Source organism: Argentina silus, assembly GCF_951799395.1.
Source record: "Argentina silus genome assembly, chromosome: 3".
Taxonomy (NCBI): domain Eukaryota; kingdom Metazoa; phylum Chordata; class Actinopteri; order Argentiniformes; family Argentinidae; genus Argentina; species Argentina silus.
This window is the reverse complement of record NC_139657.1, coordinates 18,286,270-18,311,619: the sequence shown is the minus strand read 5'-3', so window position 1 is coordinate 18,311,619 and position 25,350 is coordinate 18,286,270. Positions and strand designations below refer to the sequence as shown.

The following is a 25,350-nucleotide window of genomic DNA, read 5'->3' as shown; positions in this document are numbered from 1 at the left end:
GGGAAGTGTGTATTGGTGTGTCTTGGTTTTGGGTTATTGTACACAACAATAGTGTGTGTGTGTGTGTGTGTGTGTGTGTGTGTGTGTGTGTGTGTGTGTGTGTGTGTCTGTGTGTGTGTGTGTGTGTGTGTGTGTGTGTGTGTGTGTGTGTGTGTGTGTGTGTGTGTGTGTGTGTGTGTGTGTCTGTGTCTGTGTCTGTGTGTGTGTGTGTGTGTGTGTGTGTGTGTGTGTGTGTGTGTGTGTCTTTAGAGGGGGGAGGTACCTTTATAGCTCAACAGGAACCTAGCAATAGGAAATCATGGGAATCCAGCACATGAAGACAATGTGGGAGTGCGCGATGAATGAGACTGTGGCCTTGACCTTCAGACTCAGACTTCAACTTCTCCTTCAGTCAAGCCTTTATTGTCTAAACCTGCCCTGTCTGAACGCATATCCCATGAGTAACAAAGCTGAATAGATAAGCCAATATTTCCTCTCTGGCCTTTGAGTACACCTCATTGGCTAGAGGCCCCTTTTGTCCACCTCTAACTAGGGGTAGGTGGCCATATCTTTGAACATACTGTACTCCCCAAATCACCCTAGAAAACACAGAATACTAATGATACCCTCTCTTTTCGTTGTGTTATAGGAGACAAATGAACAGAAGCTGCATAAAATTGCTAACGAGCTCCTGAAGACAGAGAGGGCCTACGTCACACGGCTCAACCTGCTGGACCAGGTTTATTTGTTTTTTTATCTAAATACATATTTACAGGAACAATGCACATTTAGCAACCTCAGGAAGAAATGTATGCTTTTTTGTGAGCACATACAAAGTTACTGGATTTATAGCATTGATATAGGCACATTGTATAGTACATTGGCATATTCAGATAATAAATTGAATTTTCCCCACTGTCCGTTGATAGAAGATACTCCTTTAATCGTTTAATGGGAGTAATGTGAGACAAAGGCTGTCCACCTATGTGCTCGCTCCAGCCTGGTTTAACACTCATGGCCATGTCATGTGCCATTGTGTACCTTGCCATACAGGTGTTCTGTGCCAAGCTGATGGACGAGGCTGGTAAGGGTACGTTCCCTGGGGAGGTAGTGAAGAACATCTTCTCCAACATCTCCTCCATCAACACCTTCCACAGCCAGTTCCTGCTGCCAGATCTGGAGAAGCGCATGGGGGAATGGTGAGTCTTCATACTAACACACACACACACACACACACACACACACACACTCATATTTGTAGGTCTACAAAGGTCGATCTCAATGAGACTTACCTGGATAAATGAAGGTTAGATTAGAAGGTACCCATTTAGACATACAATAGTTAATGTTTCTTTTTTTCAATGCAGATGCAATAGGAATTGTAGCAGTTATAGATGCAATCATAGCTGCAACAGGAACATTGTCTCAGATAGGGAAGCTGTGGTTTCCTCCTTAAATTTATTATACATCCGTGCAGTTAAATAATGGTCTAATGCTATATTGCATTAAGTCAGGGTTGAGTCACCCTCTAGTCGGTAGACTTCCAGGACTGTCTCGTATCTGACTGGTGCTGTGCCCCTCCCCTCCCCTCCCTTCCCCATAGGGCATCCACCCCTCGCCTGGGGGACATCCTGCAGAAGCTCACGCCCTTCCTGAAAATGTACGCTGAGTATGTTAAGAACTTTGACAAGGCCATGGAGCTGCTGAAACAGTGGACGGACCGCTCGCCGCAGTTCAAGGCCATCATACAGGACATCCAGGTATGGGAGACTAGCAGGATTCATGGTGCACATCTGTATAACTCAGGGGTGTGATGTGCTGTAGTGGATTGACTACTTGGCTGTAAAGCAGACAGCCATAATAAGTCTTATTTGCAGCTGTCATTAGTTGAATATATTGATTCATAAATGGTATAAAACAAAATTGTTTAGTTGTGTTTCAATTATTTAATCAAATTGACTATGATTCATAGAACAATGTGTATGGTTTTAAAGTACCATATTGCCTGGAACCTGGTACAGAGTATAAAGTGTATTTTTCCCTGCTGTGTGTCAGAGTCAGGAGGCGTGTGGCAGTCTGACGCTGCAGCACCACATGTTGGAGCCCGTACAGAGAGTCCCTCGCTACGAGATGCTGCTGAAAGACTACCTGAAGAAGCTGCCTCAGGATGACCCCGACCGCAGAGATGCAGAGAGTGAGTACCACAACAGACACCACTGATTGATGTCATACAAGAGGAAGTACACGGGAGGGAATACACTGGTCACAACTTATACATAATGCAGGGTTACATTAAACACCAGTTTCTCGTAAAGGAATCCATCGTTTCATTATTTCACATGAAATATTCAAGACAGTGAGTAGAGAGACAGCTAGTGGAAACCTTTCCCCAACATTGAGATACACAGTTGTACAGTTGTGGCACATCTATACAAGATGGAACGTTTCTATCATCATCACAAAGGTCAGAGTTCATCATCACTCTTTTTTTTTTCTGTCCCTCAGAGTCGTTGGACATCATCGCCATGGCAGCCACTCACTCCAACAGTGCCATTCGCAAATCTGTGAGTACACTCACAAGAATGGGGACACAACTCCTATCATTTCAGTTAGCTTGTGCTTCAAAATACCCCCCTGCCCCCCCCCCCCTCCCCCCCATGTCATTTAAATCTGACTAAACGCCATTTCTCTCTCAGGATAATCTGAAGAAACTGCTGGAGATCTACGAGATGCTGGGAGAAGAGGAGGACATCGTCAATGCCTCTAATGAGTTCATCAAGGAGGGCCACATCTTGAAGCTGGCTGCCAGGAACACCTCAGCCATGGAGAGATACCTCTTCCTGGTGAGACACACAACCCCTAGCCCCTACTCCTTAGATACTGGGCCATTGAGAGATTCCTCTTCCTGGTGAGAGACTCACTGGGAGGCACAGGGAGATATGACCTCAGCCCCATACTCTAAAGCGAGGCTTTAGAAATTGATATGAACAAATATGTGTAAGGAAAAAAAGAGAAGAAAAACCAATGTTTATGTGTTTGTCCATTCCCCTCCAGTTCAACAACATGCTGTTATACTGCGTGCCCAAGTTCAGCCTGGGAGGCACCAAGTACACGGTGCGGACACGTATTGGCATCGAGGGCATGAAGGTGCTGGAGACAACCAACGAGGACTACCCTCACACCTTCCAGGTGTCTGGCAAGGAGAGGACTCTGGAGCTGCAGGCCAGGTATGCTCTTACACCGTCCTACAGCCATACACACACAGGCACACACACACACATACAGTCACACATTACAACTTTACTGCCTCAATACTCAAAATAACTGTTCCTAACCCTATACAAAGCTTAACTGCCACAATCCTTCAAATAATTCTACCACACCCTGCAGTTGACCATATTTGGGAACTGTACTACTAATTATATGCATTACTACACCCACAGAAATAAGTGAACCCTATACTGATCATGCTACCACTACCCACAGCTCATTGAATGGCATTTACTGTACACCACAGACCCATAACTGATAGAAATAAGCAATTATGGTCCATTATCAAAGTTGTCTTTTTCATTTCATTTTTCAGCTCAGATCAAGACAAGATGGGCTGGATAAAGGTACTTGCACTATTACACAGTTATTTACATTGACTCTCTTTTTTTAAAGGTTATTTTTTGGAGTGGGGGGGGAGTCCCACTTTCGTATTGTTTAAGTTTTTATTGGACAGAGACAGTAGAGAAAGACAGGAAGTAAGGAGGATAGGGCATGGGCCAGATTCTAACCTTACTGTGCATATACTGTATGTGTACTGTAGGCCGCGGTGCCTCTGGCCTCTACCTTGACTCCCTTACAGTAATAGTATTAGCTGTAAGTTCAGTAGGTTAGTGGTTAGTAGGTTACTATATGTGCACTGCAGGCCGCGGTGCTAGACCACTGGACCGCCCCAGGCTACTACCTTAACTCTCTTATAGTAATAGCATTAGCTGTATGTTCAGTAGGTTAGTGGTAAGTAGGTCACTGTATCTTCTGCTGTGTGTGTCCTGCAGGCTTTCCAGGAGACCATTGAGATCTTCCACCAGAAAAATGAGACATTCAAGTCAGCGTCCAAAGACGTGGAGGAAGTCTCGGTTAGTGTTACCACAAAACATTTTAATTTTTTGCTAGCGCCAAGCTGATGAACCTATGCTACATTCTGTGTGTACTTTCCTGTGCCTCTGTAACTGTCTTAAATGTGTTTTTTTTGTGTGTTTTTTGTGTGTTTCTATAGACGGCAGAGCTGGGTAAACGCGCCCCACGCTGGATTCGAGACAACGAGGTGACCATGTGTATGAAGTGTAGAGAGCCCTTCAATGCTCTGACGCGCCGACGGCACCACTGTCGAGCCTGTGGATACGTAAGTGAACAGTGTCTGTAGGACACCATGCCCTCTTATCTCTCAGTTCCCTTGTTGACATTGTACCATATACCAGTCATTCAGTATTAAATTGATGTGCTCTTTGTCCCCATACCAGGTTGTGTGTTATAAATGCTCAGACAATAAGGTGGCCCTGGTATACGACAATGGCAAGATGAACAAGGTGTGCAAAGACTGCTATTCCATCCTGACTGGCAACTCAGAGAGCAGCGAGGAGAGGGCAGAGGGCAAGAAGAAGGGCATTCTGGAGGTGAGGAGGGGTGAGGGGTGATGGGTGTATGCACACACACACACACACACACACACACACACACATCTGCGTCTCTGTATCTGGGTCCTAATCCATGTTTGTCTCTCCCCAGATCGAGGCAGCGCAGTTCTCAGGCAGCAGCATCATGTGTGGCTTCCTGCAGTACTGTGAGAAGACCAAGCCCTGGCAGAAGGTGTGGTGTGTCATCCCCCAGAAGGAGGCGCTAGTGCTCTACCTCTACGGAGCACCTCAGGTGAGACTGACCCTCATTTTTTATGTATTTGTTTCAGTAGACTGACATCCAAAGAGACAGAAAACACGATTTCCCTTTTCTACCCAGCACTCACGTGCACTCCACTCTTTTTAATGACACAGAATCATAAACCGCTTATCACCCCTATCACAGATATGATCTGTCTTACATACATGTAGCACATTATCTAGTAATCTAGCATATATGATGTGGAGATTATAAATCATAACCTTGGAAAGGCAACCATGTGCTTTGCCATCATAGATAACTATATTTGTTATGATTGTTCTCTCTCTCGTGGCTCACCTCTCCCCCTCCTGCTCTCTGTCTGCCCTCCTCAGGATGTGAAGGCCCAATCCACCATCCCTCTGCTGGGCTACTCCGTGGAGGACAGCCCCCGACCCACAGACCCCCCAGCCAGCTTCCGTCTGTCCCAGTCCAAGTCCGTCCACAGCTTCGCTGCCGAGAGCGAGGAGTTGAAACTGCGTTGGCTCAAGGTGATCAAGGTGGCAGTGACGGGGGAAGTGCCAGAGTGCTCGCCGCCCACCGATGCCACGGACGGCACCCATGAGGCTGGGTCAGATAGCGCCTAAACGTGTGGTGTAACATGAAACTGCTGGGGACGGACTGTAAGAGGCCTACAGTATGTGCATATATGCACAGCACACACACACACACACACACACACACACACACACACACACACACACACACACACACACACACACACACACACACACACACACACACACACACACACACACACACACACACACACACACACCCACTCCCCATGCTACTCTCATGGACATCTACACACACACAAGGACTCGTGTGGAAACTCAGTGCTGGATAAGCTGCCTTTCCTTGCTGCCAATGCTCTTCTCCCGTACTGGATTTCTACCAATCACAAGCGAGGGGCTTGGCTTCACCACTAGATCTGTGCTGGAATGTGATTCAGTCCAATCAACACTAGGGCGTGTCTTTGCTTCCCCCAGACAAGCACTATCAAGGGCAGCCTGATCTTTATGTATCCTAAATGGGGTCTTCAGCTGACACAGGGGATTCCTGCAGGGTAGTATGGGTGATGGAATGTATACTACACATGTAGGCTCAACAAACTCCCAGTCCAGATTCATAGACTTGGTGGTGCGGCTTATCAGAATCAACAGGATATCAGAATCAACAGGACAGTCTGCAGTGTACCTATACTGTCTGTCTGTACTACACATCAGCCCTGTATACCTGTACATAGTGTTATTCCGTTTTTCTCCAGAAAGGAACAAATGCATTTTTAATGTACAGTACAGAGAATCAATGCTCAACATGTTTTGATATGATATCATAGATAAATCAAAGTAGGAGCATATGAGTGTATGATGGGAAAAGCTAACATACAAAACCAGACAAATTGATGTGTTCTGTCCTAACTGTTTTTTGGAAGATGATCAGTCATTAGGTCTCCAATCATGTCGTTTCACACCACTGTAATCAAGAGCCATGTTCAACAGTTAGGAAACATGGACAACTTAATTCTAACTGAACGACATTAACCCGGGTGACGGTTTCATGATGACTCTTGATATCTTGTCACACCTCTTGTCCAGCATACCAATCAAGACAATATGCTCAATGACTTTAAAATTGCTGTAACCCCATAAGCTAACAGATATGCAGAGGCAAAAACACCCATTCACGACTAACATCCTTTAATCTCAACAGACACAAATAGTGTTTGCCATGAAAGAGATACCACCCTAGAGATACCACCCTATCTCATCTCACTGAAGATGGCCTCACCAGGCAAGGCATTATGGGTTTTGTTGTCTTCTGCTCTCATGACAAGCTGGATCAACCCTTACTCACCTTGGAACCCAGACACAACCTCCTCCAACTCTCCAAGTGACCTCCTAAACAGTGTCTCTCCTATGTGGGAGGTTAGCCATGTGGTCCACGTCAATCACGGTCAGATTGATGTGTATAAAACAGTGTCAAACCTTATTACTGCTGTGAGTGTGTATGTCATGGCATGAGAGGAGCTTCTCTACTCTTATCCCATAGTATGAATGAAGACAGGCACACACACACACACACACACACACACACACACACGCAAAGCCATGGTGGCAGTATTGTGGATGAGAGATTATGTGTAATTGATGTAATTACTTAAATCCACAGCTCCCTTTGTAGACATGTATAGATTGATCCTATCTGAATACACAGTGCATTTATATATGGTGGGGTTTTTCTATGTAGCTGACCTGAGAAAGCTACTAAGGGTCAAAGCCTGTGTCCTCATATGAGGACATTATATCCCACCAGGTGGCACAATCAGACATAGACATGGCGAGGTGGGAAGAGAAATGTAAATGTGTTTTTTAAATACTGTAAGTAATTTTATTATTTAAAAGTAATTTATAGAATATGCGCATGACTTTAAAGAAAAGTAGCACAAAAAAGCTCTATCCCCTCGATTCAATGTGTTCTGTCCCTTCAAGCGAGCCCTGTTGGTAACTAACTTCCACTAGGTTGAATACGTAAGTGGAAAACAAGATGTTTTCTAGTTTAGAATTAGGCTTAATTTGTGTCTGGGAAACCATCTCATAATGCATAACTGTCCCTCCACAATTTCTAGTAAGATGTCACTGTCCCCCTATGACTACAGAATCCTTTATGTTGAATTGGGGTAATGTGCCTATAACCTCCATACCTATGGTTGATCCATGTCTTTCAGTTCCCTTCCTCTCCTGTTCGATGCTGGTGCTGATCTCAGTCTGCCATGCGCTCACCTCACTGCACCCCCCCTTCCCCCCCCCCCCTCCCTCTCCCCTACCCTGCCTGCCCCCCTCCCCCTCTACTCTCTCTCAGTACTCAGAGACAATACAGAAGTGCACAACAATCCTGTCTATGAGATCTGAATGTAAACCCAGATTGTGTACGTTATACTGTCCTGATCCCCTACCCTATCCTCTCCCAAGGTTTGAGAATTGACGCACTTTACCGTCTTATATAAAGTGTACTTTGTAAGAAAATAAAGCAAGATTAAGTATTATGTAATTGTGTGTGCCTAGTTGCTGTGTGAATACGATGCTACTTTCACTTGGATTTAACCTGACCTTTTAAGAAAAGTGTTTTGGTTCCTCTCCCTGCTTCTCCTGGATCAGAAATAACTCAATGAGTCACAGAAAAATGAGGCCTACAGATAGTGAATCATTTAAGAAAATTATTTATTCATTTTCACAATAGAAAAACACAAATCCATAATAATACCAAAAGCGTTGATCAAACTCCAAAATCTTAAAATTTAACATGTACAATTTCATGAATGCGTTCTGTAAATAAAGCAAGTTAGAATGTTTCATTTTCTTGAGAAGCTTCAGTCAGACTAACATTACAAAGCCCCTGTCTTCATGAACATGGTACATAGATTACCTTCTGTATGGGCCTGAAGGCCTGAGTCAATACAATGGTACAGAACAGAACAGAACAGAACAGGGCAGTGGAGTGAAAACAAGTCTAGTCTTTATGTAGAAAGTCTTCCAGAGCAGGTTTGTCTGTGTCCATCAGGAATGTCTACGTCCTTGGGGCAAAGTCTATGTCCTCTCTCAGTTCCGAGAGTGTGTGTTATGTTAACAGAGTGAGTGAGTGTGTGTGTGTGTGTGTGTGTGTAAAGGGGGGGTCTCAGCTCTTGGGCTGGCGGAGCAGGCCACGAATCCTGCGGACCAGGGCTTGAATGAAGGTGAATCGGGAGCGGACCTGGCTGTACAGCCCTTCCACCTCCAGCAGCTTCCTCTGTAGAGCTTCACCAAAGCCTGCCCCCATGTCGCTCTGCAGCTGAACACACACACACGAGAGGAGAGCTGTTAGTATTACTGTGTGGACCGACACTACACATACCCCCCATTCTTAGTCTAGTCTCCCCCTGTAGCCTACTAGTAAAGGTTCTCACCTGCTCCAGGTCTTGTTGACTAACTCTGGACAGGCCCAGGCTGCGGCCTCCACTAGCATGCAGCTCACCAAATGTGTCTGAGGAAGATGGGAGAAACACCATTAAGGTCACATCAAAGCCTATTATCATTCAAGTTCTGGCAGTTACTCCCAGAAAAAACTAAATGCCTTTGTAACACTTTTAAGAAAACAGCTTCATCGCTTAGATGGTAGACAACTTAAAGGGAGAGATCGAGTCCTCATCTTACCGTCTGTCAGGCGTGCTCTGAAGACGCTAGCTCCGGGCAGCAGGGAGTCCTTGGGGTCAGTGGGGGTGCAGTACAGCAGGTAGTACTCCAGGTGGCGCCACAACACAAACAGGCAGGTCTCAATCACGTCTGAGGTGTGGATGGGTCAAGATACTTCTCACAACTTACTGTCATACTGCAGCATCTTCCTATAATGCACCTTTGACATTTACATTTATCTACAGTCTATCAGTAATACATAGCTCCATCATACTGAGACAGGTCTTAAACCTTGAGCTTTCAACCTGGACAGAGATTAGGCCAAATCCTCGACTAAATCACACTTCTCCATTGAAGATGCCATTAAGCCTGGGAGTAGGTTTAATCTATGTCCGGTAGACAGCCCCTAAACCCTTAGCCCATCCCCTAACCCCCTGTGCATAGTTTAACCAAGTCTGGTCTGGTGAGGTCTGGTCAGGCCTGGTGTGTAAGGATACAGGAACAGAGGCCCAGCAGCTTGGCTCTGTTGTTGATGAGCTGGACCAGGCGTCGTTTGGCCATGAGACTCCTCTGGACTGACGAGATCTTCTCCACACCTCCAGAGCCTGACACCAGGGCCTGACATAGCTAGAGACAAGACAGATAGATGGACGGACAGACGGGAGGATTAGAGATGAAGCCATTTCTACACTCACAGATAGAAAAAGGGGGGGAGACTCTGGGGTGGTGTCGTTTACCTCTTTCAGTTCCTCGGGGGGCAGTTGCTCTAGGCTCTGCAGCTTTCCCAGGCTCTGTCTGTGGCTCTGGTGGAAGCGGAAGAAGTCTGCAGTGCTGTTCTTCAACAGGAACAACACCAGGCCTAGGCTGGGCACCCGGGAGTAGGGCACAGAGGGCATCGCCAGGTCTGAGGGCAGGAGACAGGGTTCAGTCAGGGTTCAGTCACACACAGAGAACAGTCAGAGGTACATGTCAACTTCAAGGCTGATGTGTGTGTGCACCGCAGGCACACACAATAGCTGAGGTGATGTGTGTGTGTGTGTGTGTGATGGGGGAGTGCGTCTAACCTGTGCGGGCTCCGTCCCTGCTGGCTGGCTCGTTGACTGAGGGGCTGAAGAGACAGATGCTGTACTGGGCCTGGGCTGAGCTCTGCAGCAGCAGGGTCTGGCAGTACTCCATGATGTTGGCACACACCTGTCACACACAGCAACGAGAGTGGACCACAGGGTCAGTCCTCTGACACACTCCATATACCCTCATATCTCCTCTCTCACTTCACTGTACTACTATGCCTGGCAATGATGGAGGAAGGAAAAAGTTGAATAATTGATGAAGAATAATTCCTTCCATCACTCCCCCCTCTCTCTCTCACACCTGCTGCATGGCCACCTCCATCTCCTCTCGTCGTTCAGCAGGGTCCCCGGGGGCGGCGATCTCCGCCTGCTTCAGGAGACGCTCCCGCTCGCTCCCCGCCAGGCGGCCCAGCAGAGACAGACACTGACGCTAGGAGAGAGAGGGAGGCAGGTTACAGTGATGTGTTGGTGTGTTACAGGTTACCCTCTGTACAATCAAGACAGTACAATTAATGTAATTTAATCATTTACTGATTGTATTTTTATGTCTCGTTAGCCATAGTCAAAATGTCATGTTTCTGTACTAATTCAGTTAAAATATTAGGCATATAACTGCTATCCTGTGTGTGCTTTGCCCTGTGGGCATTTTTACATGACTCTTTCTGGGATCAGCACTGTAAACATTTACTTGGAACAATCACTTATAATCTGGGCAGCAAGGATCAGCTACGGACACAGTCGATGCTATACAGGCAGAGACAGGAGTGGGTGAGACAGTGGGGTTGTATATAACCTCCCTTACCTGGAATCTGCTGATGTGACCCTGGAACTCCAGTAGGGCGGCGCTGTTCACCTCCTGACCCATCTCGAGAGCTCCTGAAACACACACATTAAACAATCAGTTTGAACACAACACTGACTTTCATTACCTGTGTGTTTGTAGATAATGACAATCACTCATAGTGCCATGATAAAACAATAGCCCTGTCTCTATCTCTGATGTATAATAATAATAATACTAATTTATTACATTTATAAAGTGCTTTTCATTATGCAAGAATAGTCTCAAAGTGCATAGAATACAATAGAAAATAGAAAGATTGTAAAAAAATGTTTTTATTACATTTAAGTCATTTAGCAGACGTTTTTATCCAAAGCGACTTACAATAAGTCTAAGTAAATGAATCAACTATAATCAGTCATCTTAATCTTAATCTTAATGAATCTTATCTTAAAACCTTACAAGTGCCAACAAGTGCCATCAGCAGTCACAGTGCAAGAGAAAGGGAGATTTTTTTATTTATTATTATTATTCCAAGTTCTGGTAATGTAGGGTGTTAGGGGGTGGAGAGGTCTAATAATAATTTAAAAAAAATCAAACTAAGTATAGATTAGATTAGATTAGATTAGATTCAACTTTATTGTCATTGTGCAGAGTACAAGTACAGAGACAACGAAATGCAGTTAGCGTCTAACCAGAAGTGCAAAATAGCAGAAAGTGCAATGAACAGTATTTACAGGTAGTGCAATATATGATCAGTAGTAGTGCAGTATGATATAGTATAATATAAGCAGTATAATATAGCAGTGCAGTATAGCAGTATGTGAGTAGCAGTAGCATTATAGCAGAATAAATAGTTACAGTATGAGCAGTGTAGCAGCATATGAGCTGTATGGGTAATGCAGTCTAGCAGTATATATGTATTAACAGTAACATGAGGTAGATGCAGAATAAATATAAATATGGAATGCCGTATAAACAGTATAAACAAGTATGTACAGTATGTGCAGTAGTATTAAGGAAAATATAGGATATGTGCATTATGAACAGTATGAACAGTATGAACAGGTATGTACAGAAGAGCAGTGGTATTGAGTAAGAGCAGGGGAGGGGAGTATAGTGCAATAGTGCAATTGTCCGGGTGGGGGGGGGGGGGGTGGGGGTTGCGGGGGTAGTAGGTTGTCAGGTAGGTGTAGTGTTCAAGTTCAGCAGGGTGACAGCCGCAGGGAAGAAGCTATATAGGCTGTATAGGCCAACTGATGCAATATTATGCAGAAATATCATGTGTAGTTGTGTACCTGGCAGTGCAGTCTTGCTGATGATGCCTGTGAGCAGGGAGAGCTCCTGCAGTGCTCCCATACTGAGCTCCTGACAACGCAGCAGACCCTGGATAGTGTCTGCATGGACGATCAGCCACTGGAGAACCTACACGCAGAGACACCAACATTCACAAAGATTTATAGCAGCTTTCTCAAAATGGGATATTGAAGGTTCAGGTATTTCTTGGTGTATAAAATAATAACATGTTAATGGCAAAAAATAGAGGGTTATTCAGAACAGCAGTCTCTCTGCAACACAAACTGCTCTCCTGCTGTGTCCGTACCTGTGCTGCCCCCTGCTGGTGGTGAGTGGTGGTGGAGGTGAGAATGACCTGGAAGAGCCTGAGAGCAGGCAGCAGGATCTGTCTGTAGCGGTCCAGAGGGCTGGGGATGAAACCTGACGGATCTCTCTGACCAAACACCCTATACACACAGAAGACAGACAGGTTCAATGTTATGATAACTCTTATTTTCCTACAAATTAACAGTCATTAGGAAATGTACTTGATGAAACTCAATTTGGAGATAATCTTCGTTTTTGTAAAATTAACGTTACTCCTATTTGGTACATCTCCCTCCCTCCCTCCTTTCTTTACCTGTGTGAGTCGCTGTCGGGCACCATGTCAAACACCTGGCACTCCACCAACTGAGCCACCAGACCGCAGCGGAGCAGCTCTACGGCCCCCTGGCCCGTCTTAGCCACCCGTGTAAGCAGGGCCTACAGACACACAGACACACACACAGCTGGGTTAATTCAAAGATCAGTGCTAGATTGCTCACCATGTATTGTGATGGGAAAGGGAAGTTATATGTGTGTGTGTGTGTGTGTGTCCGTGCGTTCCCTTACCATCTTGCTCTCGTAGATGTAGAGGGGTTTGAGGAGTGGGGGCTGGGGGCTGAGCAGTGTCTGCAGGGCTGCGTCGTCCTGTCTGAGGCTCTCCACTAACACACGCAGGTAGCCGCTGTTACACACATACAGCAGCCACTGGCACTGACGGTCTATAGACAGGATCCTGTCCAGCACTGCCAAGGCTAGCATCTGACAGAGACGAGAGAGAGAGAGAGAGAGAGAGAGAAATGGAGGAATAGTAACTAAGACAGAGAGGGGAAGATGGACATACAAACAAATAGAGATAGCCAGCCAGAGAGAAGACATGGGTGCTCTGCAGTATTGAGAGAAGTAAAACGAAGCACATTGATCAACAGTTCCACCTCCAGTGAGTAGGTCTAGCAACTCGAGCAGAGATCCAACAGATGACAAGCAAACAGACAGAGAGAGAGAGACAGAGACACAGACAGAGAGAGAGAGAGAGAGAGACAGAGACACAGACAGAGAGAGACACAGACAGAGAGAGAGAGAGAGGGGTGGATAGGGGGAACATGCAAGTTGTGTGCTTGTGCTTCTACCCTGCCGATCTCATGTCCGTCACAGGCGTCCCTGCACACCACCTCCATCAGGGCAGTGCCGTAGCTCTCGATGATGGCCAGGTTCTCTCTCTGCAGCTTAGAGAAGCCATCCTCAGGAGCTGTCAGACGCTCCCACATCGACTTCCCCGCTATGGAGAGAGAAAAGAGGGTAGTAGGAGAAAAAAAGAGGGGGGGGGGGGGGGGGGGCAAAGGGGTTAGGGTGAGTTAGGGTAGGCAATCCCCGACCAGAGAAAATACTATATGTACAACAATAACTGGGTGTTATTGTGGTGAACCGTGCATAGACCACAGGATATTAGCTCCCTCCAGGCTGAATCGAGAGGACAACCCTTTCAGTACCAGTCTCCCACATTCCGCATGTCTGTACCATTGGTCTGCAATGACACTGCTATACTGTACCTGTCTGCAGTGTGTCTGGCTCCTCAGGTTTCTGGGCGATCTGGAGGTAGTACAGCAGGGAGCCATACAGGTGTGCACGTAGACGCTGGAATCCACCGCCTACATACATACCAATAAGTAATAACCAAAGTGATACCAAAATCTAGTGATGGACAGAGGTGATGTAACCGCTGACACAGGCTTGGAGAAGCAGGTCCTATAGAATAGCAGTGTGCCTCCGAGTCTGTACTCACCTGTACAGAGGATGAAGTCGAGGAGCTTGCGCAGGATCAGGTGCAGAGCAGAGTTGGCGATGGAGGCAAAGCCTGACGATGACCCGCCCTCCAGCCCCGCCCCCTGCTGCTGTTCGGACAGCACTGATTGGCTGAGGTGGGCGGTGAGGGTAAACACTGCCCCGGCAACTATAGGCATGAGCTCCCCGGCCGCGTCTTCTGACAACACCTGGGTAGACAGGAGAAGTGGATAGAATATGGATATTGCACGTGTTCATATTACAACATCGATAGTTGTGCAGGCGTACTCCACACACATTTAAACAAATATTCTTTCCATGGAATACCTGCTGATGAAATGTTTGTTTTTTAACCGAGGACTATGGACAACTACTAAAAGGTTTTTTTTATAAAAAAAATTGCCATTGTATATTGCCATTCCATTGCGTACATTGCTTCACCGCTGTTTATATTGCTTATATTGTTTATATTTTTTAGTACTTCTATTTTATTTTATTCTATTTTAAAACTTATTGTTGCACTACTCTGTGGCACTGTCACTTCTGCATTTCACTGTATACTTGTATGCACGTGACAAATAAAGAATCTTGAATCTTGAATTAAAATGTTTGATACATTTCAACAGAAGTCATCAAAAATAGAGGGGATGGCAACTCCACAACCGCAAAAATCTTAATTATGACATCATACATTCTTCACCTTGCATGGTCATTATAACGACGGAATGAGTGGTTGCCAAAACAATATTTCATAACACAAGCTGCATCATTTCAGTTTTTGAAAACACAGATCAATGATGTCATAATCAAAATCTAGTGAATCAAAATCCATTCTTTTTCTGTATTTCCCAGGAAACAGAACCAAACATACCAATTGTGTTCTTTTCACTAAAGACAGACAAAGCTACATTCATAACACTAACCTTGCTACTGAAATGCAATTGTGTGATACTATGAATACCAAAGCCTTCCACTTCTCCAGGTCTCAGACTGCTCTCTACTCTCCTACTACCAGTGAGGAGGAGCCCCAAAGTGACTGTGACAGCGACCACGTCAGGTACGAGCTAAATCTTATTTTCTGCTTCATCTACTAATCTTTGTTGTTAACCAGAAACCAAGGGTCAGCAGTGCTCAGGCCAACCAAGACAAAGACACCCACCCAGCCACCCCTCCCTCCCTGCCTCCCTCCCTCCCTCCCTCCCTCACCTTGTCGTGTAGGTCGAGCAGCAGGTCTCTGATGATGAGCTGTCTGTCGTCAGCAGGTATGAGGTCTGTAGGGCAGGCAGTCAGCAGCGTCTCCACCAGGCCTCTCCACGACTGCAGCGCGTGGCGCTTCGCACTCAGGCTCCGACGCACGCGGTTCCTCTCGACCACCTGCTGGAGGATCGAGTTCACTTCCTGGAGACAGAGAACAGACGCAGACAGACACACACACACACAGACACAGTCAACAATCAGAGCACTGTCCTGCAAGGTAACGACCATACCTGGGACAGTTACTGCACCGTTCTCCTGCGCCATAGCCCAACACTCACCTCCATCAACAAGGGCCGCTGGCCAATGGCTGCCATCCCCTGTAGGGCGTTGACCTCCGCCACGAGGACTCGATGGAGCAACTGTGGGGGGATGACATCATAAAAAAAACAGAGAGAAGATGAAGATTGACTGCCAACAATGCATTCAAAACCACGGGCTTGTGTTACATGAACACGCAAACTCTAAAAACCCACCTTGACGTTGCAGACCGTGTGTCCGTGCTCGTTGACGTGCTCGCAGTTGGAGATGACCTGCTCGATCTGGGTCCGCTCAAAGAAGTCCAGCTGCAGCAGCTCGGGGATGTCCTGGCTGAAGTCAATGGCGTCCAGAACGCTGAGGAGCTTCCTGCGTACTGATGACATCATCACAGAGCGACAGGGGATGAGCACAGGAAAACATCTCCATATGAAACCCTATTCCCCTCTACGATGCACCACTTCACAGCTATGTGCCATGTAGAAAAAAACAAACCTTTGGAGACTGTGTCAAAATGCAGGAATCCACTGACAGATCGAGTCTCCTCCTCCATACTCATCTCTCCATCAGCTGTGGAGAGAAATTGATCAACTGTAAGGTAGGTAGGTAGATAGGTAGGTATGTAGGTAGGTAGATAGGTAGATATGTAGGTAGGTAGGTAGATAGGTAGGTAGATAGGTAGGTAGGTAGGTAGATAGGTAGGTAGATAGATAGGTAGGTAGGTAGATAGGTAGGTAGATAGGTAGGTAGATAGATAGGTAGGTAGGTAGGTAGGTAGGTAGGTAGATAGGTAGGTAGATAGGTAGGTAGATAGGTAGGTAGGTAGGTAGGTAGGTAGATAGGTAGGTAGGTAGGTAGATAGGTAGGTAGGTAGATAGGTAGGTATGTACATAGGTAGGTAGGTAGGTAGGTAGATAGGTAGGTAGATAGGTAGGTAGATAGATAGATAGGTAGGTAGATAGGTAGGTAGGTAGGTAGGTAGGTAGATAGGTAGATAGGTAGGTAGGTAGGTAGATAGATAGGTAGGTAGGTAGGTAGGTAGATAGGTAGGTATGTACATAGGTAGGTAGGTAGGTAGGTAGATAGGTAGGTCTCTCTCCCTCCCTCCCTTCCTGCGTGCGTTCACAGAGGTGTTACCTGCATGCTGAGCGTGAGGCTGGTCATCCAGCAGCAGGTTGACCAAGCGTTGTGTGTGAGAGCGTTGGCGGTTCAGTGATGTCACTCGTAGCTCGATGGCAGCTGTCTTCATGAGCCAGGACATTTGGGACAGGGCAGCGATCTGGTCACCTGAGGGAGAGCGGGAGGGGGGGGGGTTAGAGAATGGAGGAGGTGGTGCATATGGAGAAAGGAGGGTAGGTCAGGGCCTACGTTTCCCTCTGCACTTGTGTAGTATCTGAGGGTGGGCAGCTTTGCACCTGCATAGATCCCAGAGGATTAGACTTAAGCAACAGGGCAAACATTCTACACAGCCTACCATAGGGCAAGATGGCACGATTATCTTATTACTTCTACCTATCCGATCCTTTTCAGATCTTCACAAGTGCATGGGGGATTGGAGCTAGGGGGTTGATTTGGGACTGGGCAATGATGAGCTCACCTGGCAGGACAAAGGGCAGGTGCTGCAGGTGAGAGAACAGGAAGTCCTGGCTGGTCCTCAGGTAGCGCATGGTGGGGCCTGAGGTGTCTGAGCACGCACACAGCTGGTAGATCACCTGACACATGGACACACACACAGACACACAGAAATCAGTCACCCCATGGCAATATTCACACAACACGGACACAACTCAATATCCCTGTATCTGCTCAAACACAACACACACCCAAATTAATGACCCTAAACCCATATACGCAACACAAGCCAAATATTTACACAGAAATTAAGAGAAAGCATAGATGCGGTAGAATGGGAGTGGGCGGGTCTTGTGTGAATTGACATAGTTTGGAGACAGACAGACAGACAGACAGACAGAGCAAGGCTGCGGTGGTCTATGCCGGTCTAGTGTGGAGTGAGAGAAGTACCTGGTAGCAGAGCTCAGCCAGGTGGGGCGCCTGCCTGGTGAGGACAGGTCCGGAACGCCTCTCGCTGCCTCTCTGCAGCAGGCTCAGGATGGCATGCAGACAGCTCCTCGGGCACCCCAGCACACCTGCCCCAAAAACACACATGTACAGGACACTTCAATAAGGCTTGTTAATGGGGCTATGAAACGCAGATTGTGGTGCCTAGTGCCTAAATTGGTTGGAGGATGATGCTGGCAACACAACTGATTCCCTAATGCGTCACATTTACTGAATCAACAATATCATCACTAAGTGTCTATGAAGCGCTAAATGACCCTATATGATCCCCATCAGCCAGGTAAGGAGGGAGGATCTGACCTGGGTCTTGGAGGTTGGTGGAGGACACAGGCTTCTTGACCTCGTAGCCCAGTAGGTAGAGGGCAAGGTTGGGGGTCTTCAGCTCCAGGGAGGTGATCAGCAGGTTCAGGATATGGATCTGGGTCTCGTGACGGATCCTCGCCACCTTCTTCTCCGGGTCAGAGTCTGATGTGGGGTCAGAGGGGAGTTGGTCAGCGACTGAATCCATTCAATCCGTACATTCTTCACACTAGGAATGAGAGCTTGACGTAATAGGATGAGACTCACCGTCTCCTTTCTCCAGGCCCTCCTCGGCCCCCTCGTTGTCCAGACACTCCACAAAGCCAGCCATCAGCTTGTCACTCACAGTCTGACGATCAAAGACACAAGCTGTTAACAGACACCGCCAACAACAACAACAACCAGTCCTGTCCTCACCATAGAATACATGGAACAGATACATACGTACATACCAGTTCCTGCCATCCTGTTACTGAGCTGAGGCAAATATGGTCAGTTTCTGAAGTGTATTGACAACAGGTACTGGTCGATTCTAAAACCGCACAGTCCTTCCGTCTACCAAAGCCCAGCAGTGCTGAGAGCTCACCTGGTCGTGTGTGAAGTCTCCCACCAGCCTGTTCTGGATGTTTGGGTAGCGGGCGATGCGCCGCAGGATCTTTGCACTCTGGAACGCTGCCTCAGGGTTGGTGCTGCTGTGGTACAGGTACCTGCCAGGGACAAACATACAGGGATACATGAGGAAGCTAAGGGGGTGTATTGTCTGACGCCAGGTCTTCAATTCAAACTCTGAGGTTTATTGTATTACATTTATGTTTGACGGCGACAATGCATATCAATCAACATTTCTGTACAAGTGACAGATTTAGCTAAAAGGTTCATTTCCAGTCCAGTGAACTGTACCTGCCGATATTGACGATGTGGTCGGCCCTGCGGCTCTGAGCGCTGACCCCCTGTAGGAGCTGCTCCAGAGGGGAGACCAGCAGAGAGGCCTGGCTCTCCCTCAGGAGATCCATAAACACCACCTCCTTCTGCAGGGCCAAGTCCAGCAGGCACAGGCAATGCAGCACAGCAGACTCCAGCTGCTTCTTACCTGGAGGGGAAACAGAAACTCAACTATTGAAATTAGTAGATAGCAATATTACCTACAAATAACCGATATTTGAGAAATTCACTGCTCCAATTTTTTATGAAAAATATATAAGAAGCAAATACAAACAAGAGCATCTCAAAGTGAGAACTGCCAGCCGTAGCAGGTGTGTGTGCATGCGTGTATGTGAGTGTGAGTGTGAGTGTACTGACCAGGGAAGGGGGCGTAGGTATCGAGCTGGCGTACTCCCTCCTCCAGCAGGCTGAGACAGAGGGTGAGCATGGGCGAGTCGTTGAGCAGATGGAACATGAGGCTGTGGCCAGGGGGCTTGTGAGCGGGGACCTGCTCCCCCTGAAGCTCCACCGTCTCCTGGACAAAGTCAGAAGGCTGGGGCTCGTAGTCACGCAGCAGCTTATGGAACACCTCCAACACGGCCTCAGCCACCTCCCACTGGAGGTAGAGAGGGGGAGGGGAGGGAGAGGGGAAGGGGGGGGGGGAGAAAGACAGAGGAGAAAAAGGAGAGAGAGAAAGAGGAAGTTGAGGAAAGCGAGACAACTCAGCAAGTGAAGTAGCACCAGGTTTCTACAGAGTCTGAGCCATCTTTAATTCCTCAACTCTCAATGTAATTCTGCTCCTTTTCACTGAGGACCAGAGCACCATACCTTCTCAGCAGCACGGCGATAGGCCCTAGTGGGGAAGGGAAGGAAGACGGCGTCACGCAAGAAGGTCAGGTAGGGTTGGAATCCTGGTGCGCGTAGTCCAGCCCCCAGGTTGACGGGCAAGGCACTCTCAACCAATGTGCTGATCAGCTGACAGAAGGATCGTGTCAGAGGATATTCCTCACAGCTCGACTCAATCTCATTCAGCTCCACCTGAGGAAGAGAAAGAGGGGCTTACACACACACACACACACACACACACACACGCACAAGCGTGCGTACGTACATACACGCGCGTACACACACCAAACCTTACCTCAATCCCAGCAGCCTGTCTCTGTCCTGGGGCTCGCACAGTCTGAAGGATCTGGAGACAAGTATAAAACATGAGCTTCGGCACAAAGCAATGGCAAAACCTCATCAACGATATGTGTGTCAGTGTTACAGCTTTCCATTCCTCCACAACACCCCCCTTTCCTACCTGAGTGTACTCCAGTGACTGCCAGAGGGAAGCAGCGATCTCAGGTGACTTCCCGAAGGCTGCGAGACAGTGCAGGAGCTCCCCCTTGAGGACGGGCTGCACACTGCACTGCATCAACCCCAGCATCACCACAACAGGAGTCCACTGAGGGTGCTCGCACAAGGCCAGGCGAGCGTTCTCGCTCTGAAACACACAAACACACACACACACAGCTTTATCCAAATGTCCAGCAGGTCCCCACTTTTGACTAAACCCTGGCCAATCATTGTCTGCCAAGCTTTCCTATCAAACACACTCCATACCCAGGTGATTATGGTGGCGAGCAGCTCTAGGAAGGAGGTGAGGCCATCCAGCTCCCTCTGTGTGATGCCCCTCAGTGGCGGGTGGCGGTAGTGCGCTGCATCTGTGTTGGGCAGGTCTCTGCGCAGGTTCTCGTGGTATAGCATGAGAGAGTGGAAGAAGTGTTCCCAGGACACTGGGCTACCGGCTACCCCCTCTCCTGCAATAACAACCCCACAGACACAGTTAGTGTTCGGGTTTAGGGAAAATATCATGGCTAACCCTAACCCTAAATCATCCATTTCAGAGTCACTGATTTAATACCAGCTGTTTCATGTGTTTATTCTATTCCAGTTTTAGCAAACCTGATTCATACATCTTTAAACTATCGTGAAGCCCTTGATTAGTTGTATCAGGCGTGTTGATTCAGGGATAGAACAGACATGTGAAATAGGCAGGCAGGCTGTGTTACCATGCGGGGCTCCGTTGGTCTTGAGCAGGCTAAAGCAGTAGTGGGCACACTGGGGTCCGTTGGCCAGGCCCTTCAACATGCGCAGGTAGGGGATGTACAGGGTAGGGGGCAGCATATCACCCATCTGACGCACAAACTTAGACAGCACCACCTGCAGAACAGCACACAAACACATACAATTGTTTTAATCAGGGGGAGGAAAAGGCTGAATGCTGAAAGGGACAAGTCACAGAGACACAGATGAAGAGACTTCCTTGGTTAGGCACTCTAGAATGTTGGCATATGGATTTTGGATTTGCGACAAGAGGGATTTCAGGTCAACTGTAGTGCTGTCGACTACTTTAAATGGTCAACATTGACGATCCATTAAGAGTGGGGGTGATACAGGCAGCTTGTACCTGCTTGTGTGGGGGCCTCTGCAGGGCCATGCCCAGGTAGGAACCCTGGAGGGAGGTGTGCTGGAGGGACTCAGTAGGGCACCAAAACTCCAGGCCCAGCTCCAGGCCAAACGGGTCCTTATTGTAGAACTCTCCAATCTGGCCATCCAGAAACACACCAGAGGAGAGAGAAAAAGAACAGATAGCTAGAGTCAGCTAAATCAGTCAGAAATAAGTGAGGTACTGAAATACATTGTTGAAAGAGTGTGTGAACGAAATGAAATCATGTAAAATACTGGTGAAAGTGAATGAATAGGGTGAGTTAAGGGAACACGCTCCAAGGTGAGTTGAAGACTGACCAGGATCATGAGGTGGTCCAGGTCTTTCCTCACGGAGGACGGAGGCTCACTGCCCATCTGCAGGGCCATATGCACCAGGCGGGCATCCTCGTCAGCACGGTTACGCAGCTGCTTCACCTACAAAAGCACACACACACCTTGTTAGAATAGTCCTACAATAGTACATTTTTTAAAACATGCACATATACACACACATTTCTGCATAAAATACATGAACATCTTACTGTGACAACCAAATATACTCAAAACACAACAACAAGTCCTCCACTTTACACAAAAACAACCAGCACAAAAACACAGCGGTGGCCTTTCTTACCTTCATAGGCATGAGTGCGAGAAAGTCAGTGATGAGGGAGTGGAGGCGGCGTGTGTAGAACTCCTCCTGAGCAAAGCCTTCACATCCCAGCATACCTTCTGTCATGAACAGGAAGACCGTCCCTAGCAGGGCCTGGTCAGCCAGGAGCTCATCTGCTTCTGTGAACTCAACCAGGGCTGAGGAGCGCACACACACACACACACACACACCAGATTGAGTCTCCAGTCTATCAACAGGTGAACAAGGTAGATTCTGTGCTACAGATCATATATTGCCTACAGCAGTCTTACCGGAGCCCTGTGGTAGCTGGGAGAGTGCCCTCAGGGCCAGGGCCCAGGCCAGTCGACACACAGCCTGCAGCCCAGGCAGCTTCCAGGGCTGCCCCTCCACCAGCCGGGTGTGGACAGCAGACACATACTGCTTCTCTGTCAGCAAGGGCAGGGCCTGTAGCAGGTCTGATACACACAAATCATCAGAACAGGTCAAAAGACTGACAAATCAGGATTCATTCATTTGCTGTCGACTACAACCCAAATAATAACGACAAGAGCATATGCAGCAGAGACCTAGACAATTTCAATAACTATATAAGACCGTCCGTTCATCTGGATACAAGGTAAATCGAAGTTTACGTTCCCCATTACCTTCTCTGTCTTCTGTTCCTTGCTCTAGGAAGCTGACATCCAGGCAGTACAGCAGAGCCATGACCAGAGCCAGGTTCACACTGTCCAACGAGCCATCGGCTTCTGCCGTTACGGTCTCCAGGTGGCCAATGAGGGCCAGGGTGTCGTCCTTGCTCAGAGGCGATTGGCAGGTCCATGAAAACAGGGAGTCTGCCAGTGACTGTCGGCACTCTTTGATGAGGTCAGATACCTGCCAGAGAGAGAGAATGTGAGTGTGAGAGCTGAGTTTTAAACTGCATCTATGCATAAGACCGCTCCACTAAGAACACATGCTATTACCCAAAGCTACTCGAGAATCAACTCATAAGGATTCTGCAGGAATCCCATACACTAGTGTTGCAACCAACTGGAGCCATCGGAGCATCAGTCTCCCTCTCACCTCTTTCCTGTGTTTCTCGTTGCCCAGGCCCCGTTCCTTCTGCAGGCGCTCAAACTCCCGCGTCACGCTGATCTCTGACACCAGTGTTAGCAGGCGCCGTGTCAGACCCTGACTCATCAGCTCGTCTGTGAAACGTGTGGTGAGTGCCACCAGCTCCCCACTGAGAGAGAACACAAAGACAGTTAGAGTGGGCATTGTGTTGCACCCGTGTATGAGGTGTGGTACATAAATAAAGTTTGATTTGAATAGATTTGTATATAGTGGAGAAGGAAAAAACATGGCCACCTGCTGTTTCATCATCAAAGCACAGGGAGGGGATGGGGGGGGGGGCAGTTCTAGAACACTGTGGAGCTGGACCATACCTCAACTCTAGAGTGAAGGTCTTGCCGTGACGGGATTGGATGAGTGAGCGTAGGGAGTTGGCCACACAGAGCTTCCCATCCCAGTACAGCAGCACTGCCACCAGCCCTCGAGTTAGGCCTGGGAAGTGAGGCTGTTGGTGCTCACCTAAACAGAAAGAGTGATATTTATGAAACCACCCTACCAAATTGTACGTCTTCACTGGTAAGAAATTAATATGAAGTGTGTAAGCCTTGCAGAAAATTATCTCAGCTAAATAAATGCCTATCAGTTTGGGAATTTTGTGCCTTCTAGGGCCTGGGGTTTTCCTAGTTAGCTCACATGGTCAGGAAAATGACTCCAGCTATAACTGTCAATTTCATTGAGGTGTTCATTGATAAGGTGTTCGCTGCCTGTAAACATTACCTGCCAGCAGCAACTCCAAGGCGGCCAGCTCTCCAATGTCAAACAGGTCACTGAGGATGAAGGCTTCTGTGAGCAGCTGTTCAGGGAGGAGCCGCGCCCCCTGCTGGCCCTGGATGGCAATGCCCTCTGTGCTGGCTTTCCTCACCTTCTCCCTCTGCTCAGCACTCTTTGGCTAAACAACACAAAAACAGACAAGCATCAGTATCAAATCAATTTCAGAGGCACGTTGGGATGCATTTTAGCGAGTAAAACATAGAAGTGTTTTGAATGGACCAAAAAGCTTCTGAAACTGTGACAGCATCTCTTACCGGGTTCTTGTAAAGTGAGAGGAAGTGGGGTTTGTGTTTCTTGAGCTGCAGGTCCAGGAGGTGGACGCTCTCTGGTTGTCTTCTCCACACCGCTCCCTCCACCGTCTCCCATAGTTCCTTCAGCGGCCCCCACAGACTGGCTCCTGAGGAACACACAGAAGAGTAGTGTATAGTCACTGATACTGAACCTCCAATGGCATATTCTCCTAAGAGCTAAGAGTTTGAAACGTCATTGTCTGGATCTGAAGTTTATGAAGAGATTGCTATACTGAATGTATGTAAACATCTTTTGTCATTCAGTATACAAAAACCCAATAAGTCATATTTTTCATCACCAGTACATACCTTGTATATAGCTACATTTCCATTATCTTACCAATAATAGAGGTAATCAATAACACAAAGTTGTGGTTGTGTGTGTTGTGATACTAACTGGCAGTGGCCAATTTGTTTACAGTGAGTGAGGTGGATATGTTTAGATAGCTAACAAATGTCAGCTTGCTTTACTTTCACATTCATTTCCTGACGAGAAATCTAGGTACTGTCAGCAATGAGTAACTTGGCATGGAACTTTCGAGTGTCAGATAAAATACTTACTAACCTATATTATTTCTGACAGTTTGGACAAAAGAGCTTTTAAGCACAAGTCACACACATGTTGTGGTCATTCATGGCTAGCTAACCGCTAACTGTGTCACTCCCGTCTTGACATGACACGGATTACCCACAACGTCATTACACCACGTTCAATATGATAACTGTAATACTTGTACACAAATGTGCGCGTGCTTGTTTTACAAGTAATATCAAACAAACTCTCATGCAATGTCTCTCTTTCTAAACAAAAGAAAAATAAAGCCCATACCTGAATTTACCGCCATCTGCGCAGCCATGTTAAACTCCAATTTTGAGAAATTTTGATCTGAAGCGCGCTGTCTGAATGCCTGAGTAAAAAATGATATCGTTGTGCTTTTAATACTCTTATGATCGC

General features: G+C 47.3%; 2 protein-coding genes across 5 annotated transcripts in view; one reads left to right on the top strand and one right to left on the bottom strand.

The window, feature by feature from the left end:
* Positions 1–8,045, top strand: part of fgd4a (FYVE, RhoGEF and PH domain containing 4a) — a 31,458-nt gene extending 23,413 nt beyond the window's left edge. For all 4 annotated transcript variants that reach the window (XM_083665918.1, XM_083665916.1, XM_083665915.1 and 1 more), the window contains 13 exons: positions 629–718; positions 1,033–1,178; positions 1,583–1,739; positions 2,035–2,173; positions 2,485–2,543; positions 2,676–2,822; positions 3,034–3,206; positions 3,566–3,596; positions 4,026–4,106; positions 4,247–4,372; positions 4,491–4,643; positions 4,756–4,896; positions 5,238–8,045. In XM_083665918.1, the coding sequence (XP_083522044.1) occupies positions 629–718; positions 1,033–1,178; positions 1,583–1,739; positions 2,035–2,173; positions 2,485–2,543; positions 2,676–2,822; positions 3,034–3,206; positions 3,566–3,596; positions 4,026–4,106; positions 4,247–4,372; positions 4,491–4,643; positions 4,756–4,896; positions 5,238–5,489 (1,695 nt within the window). In that variant the 3' untranslated portion in view covers positions 5,490–8,045. The remainder of the gene's footprint in view (positions 1–628; positions 719–1,032; positions 1,179–1,582; positions 1,740–2,034; positions 2,174–2,484; positions 2,544–2,675; positions 2,823–3,033; positions 3,207–3,565; positions 3,597–4,025; positions 4,107–4,246; positions 4,373–4,490; positions 4,644–4,755; positions 4,897–5,237) is intronic.
* Positions 8,046–8,108: 63 nt separating this feature from the next.
* On the bottom strand, positions 8,109–25,265 carry nup205 (nucleoporin 205). The gene is made up of 42 exons (XM_083665914.1): positions 25,225–25,265; positions 24,360–24,502; positions 24,052–24,223; positions 23,649–23,793; positions 23,287–23,446; positions 22,869–23,097; positions 22,515–22,679; positions 22,225–22,400; positions 21,909–22,025; positions 21,571–21,708; positions 21,173–21,323; positions 20,724–20,920; positions 20,422–20,604; positions 20,257–20,307; positions 19,944–20,153; positions 19,494–19,731; positions 19,095–19,284; positions 18,781–18,901; positions 18,462–18,543; positions 18,195–18,359; positions 17,838–17,962; positions 17,413–17,527; positions 16,953–17,102; positions 16,311–16,385; positions 16,034–16,191; positions 15,839–15,919; positions 15,510–15,701; positions 14,305–14,512; positions 14,072–14,170; positions 13,652–13,800; positions 13,092–13,283; positions 12,841–12,962; positions 12,529–12,667; positions 12,224–12,350; positions 10,947–11,020; positions 10,446–10,574; positions 10,139–10,265; positions 9,812–9,978; positions 9,572–9,701; positions 9,096–9,224; positions 8,849–8,925; positions 8,109–8,733 (listed from the first exon to the last, which is right to left on the bottom strand). Exons 1-42 carry the CDS (start codon positions 25,250–25,252, stop codon positions 8,581–8,583), a joined length of 5,979 nt encoding a protein of 1,992 aa, XP_083522040.1. The 5' UTR covers positions 25,253–25,265; the 3' UTR covers positions 8,109–8,580.
* Between the last annotated feature and the right edge of the window lie 85 nt (positions 25,266–25,350).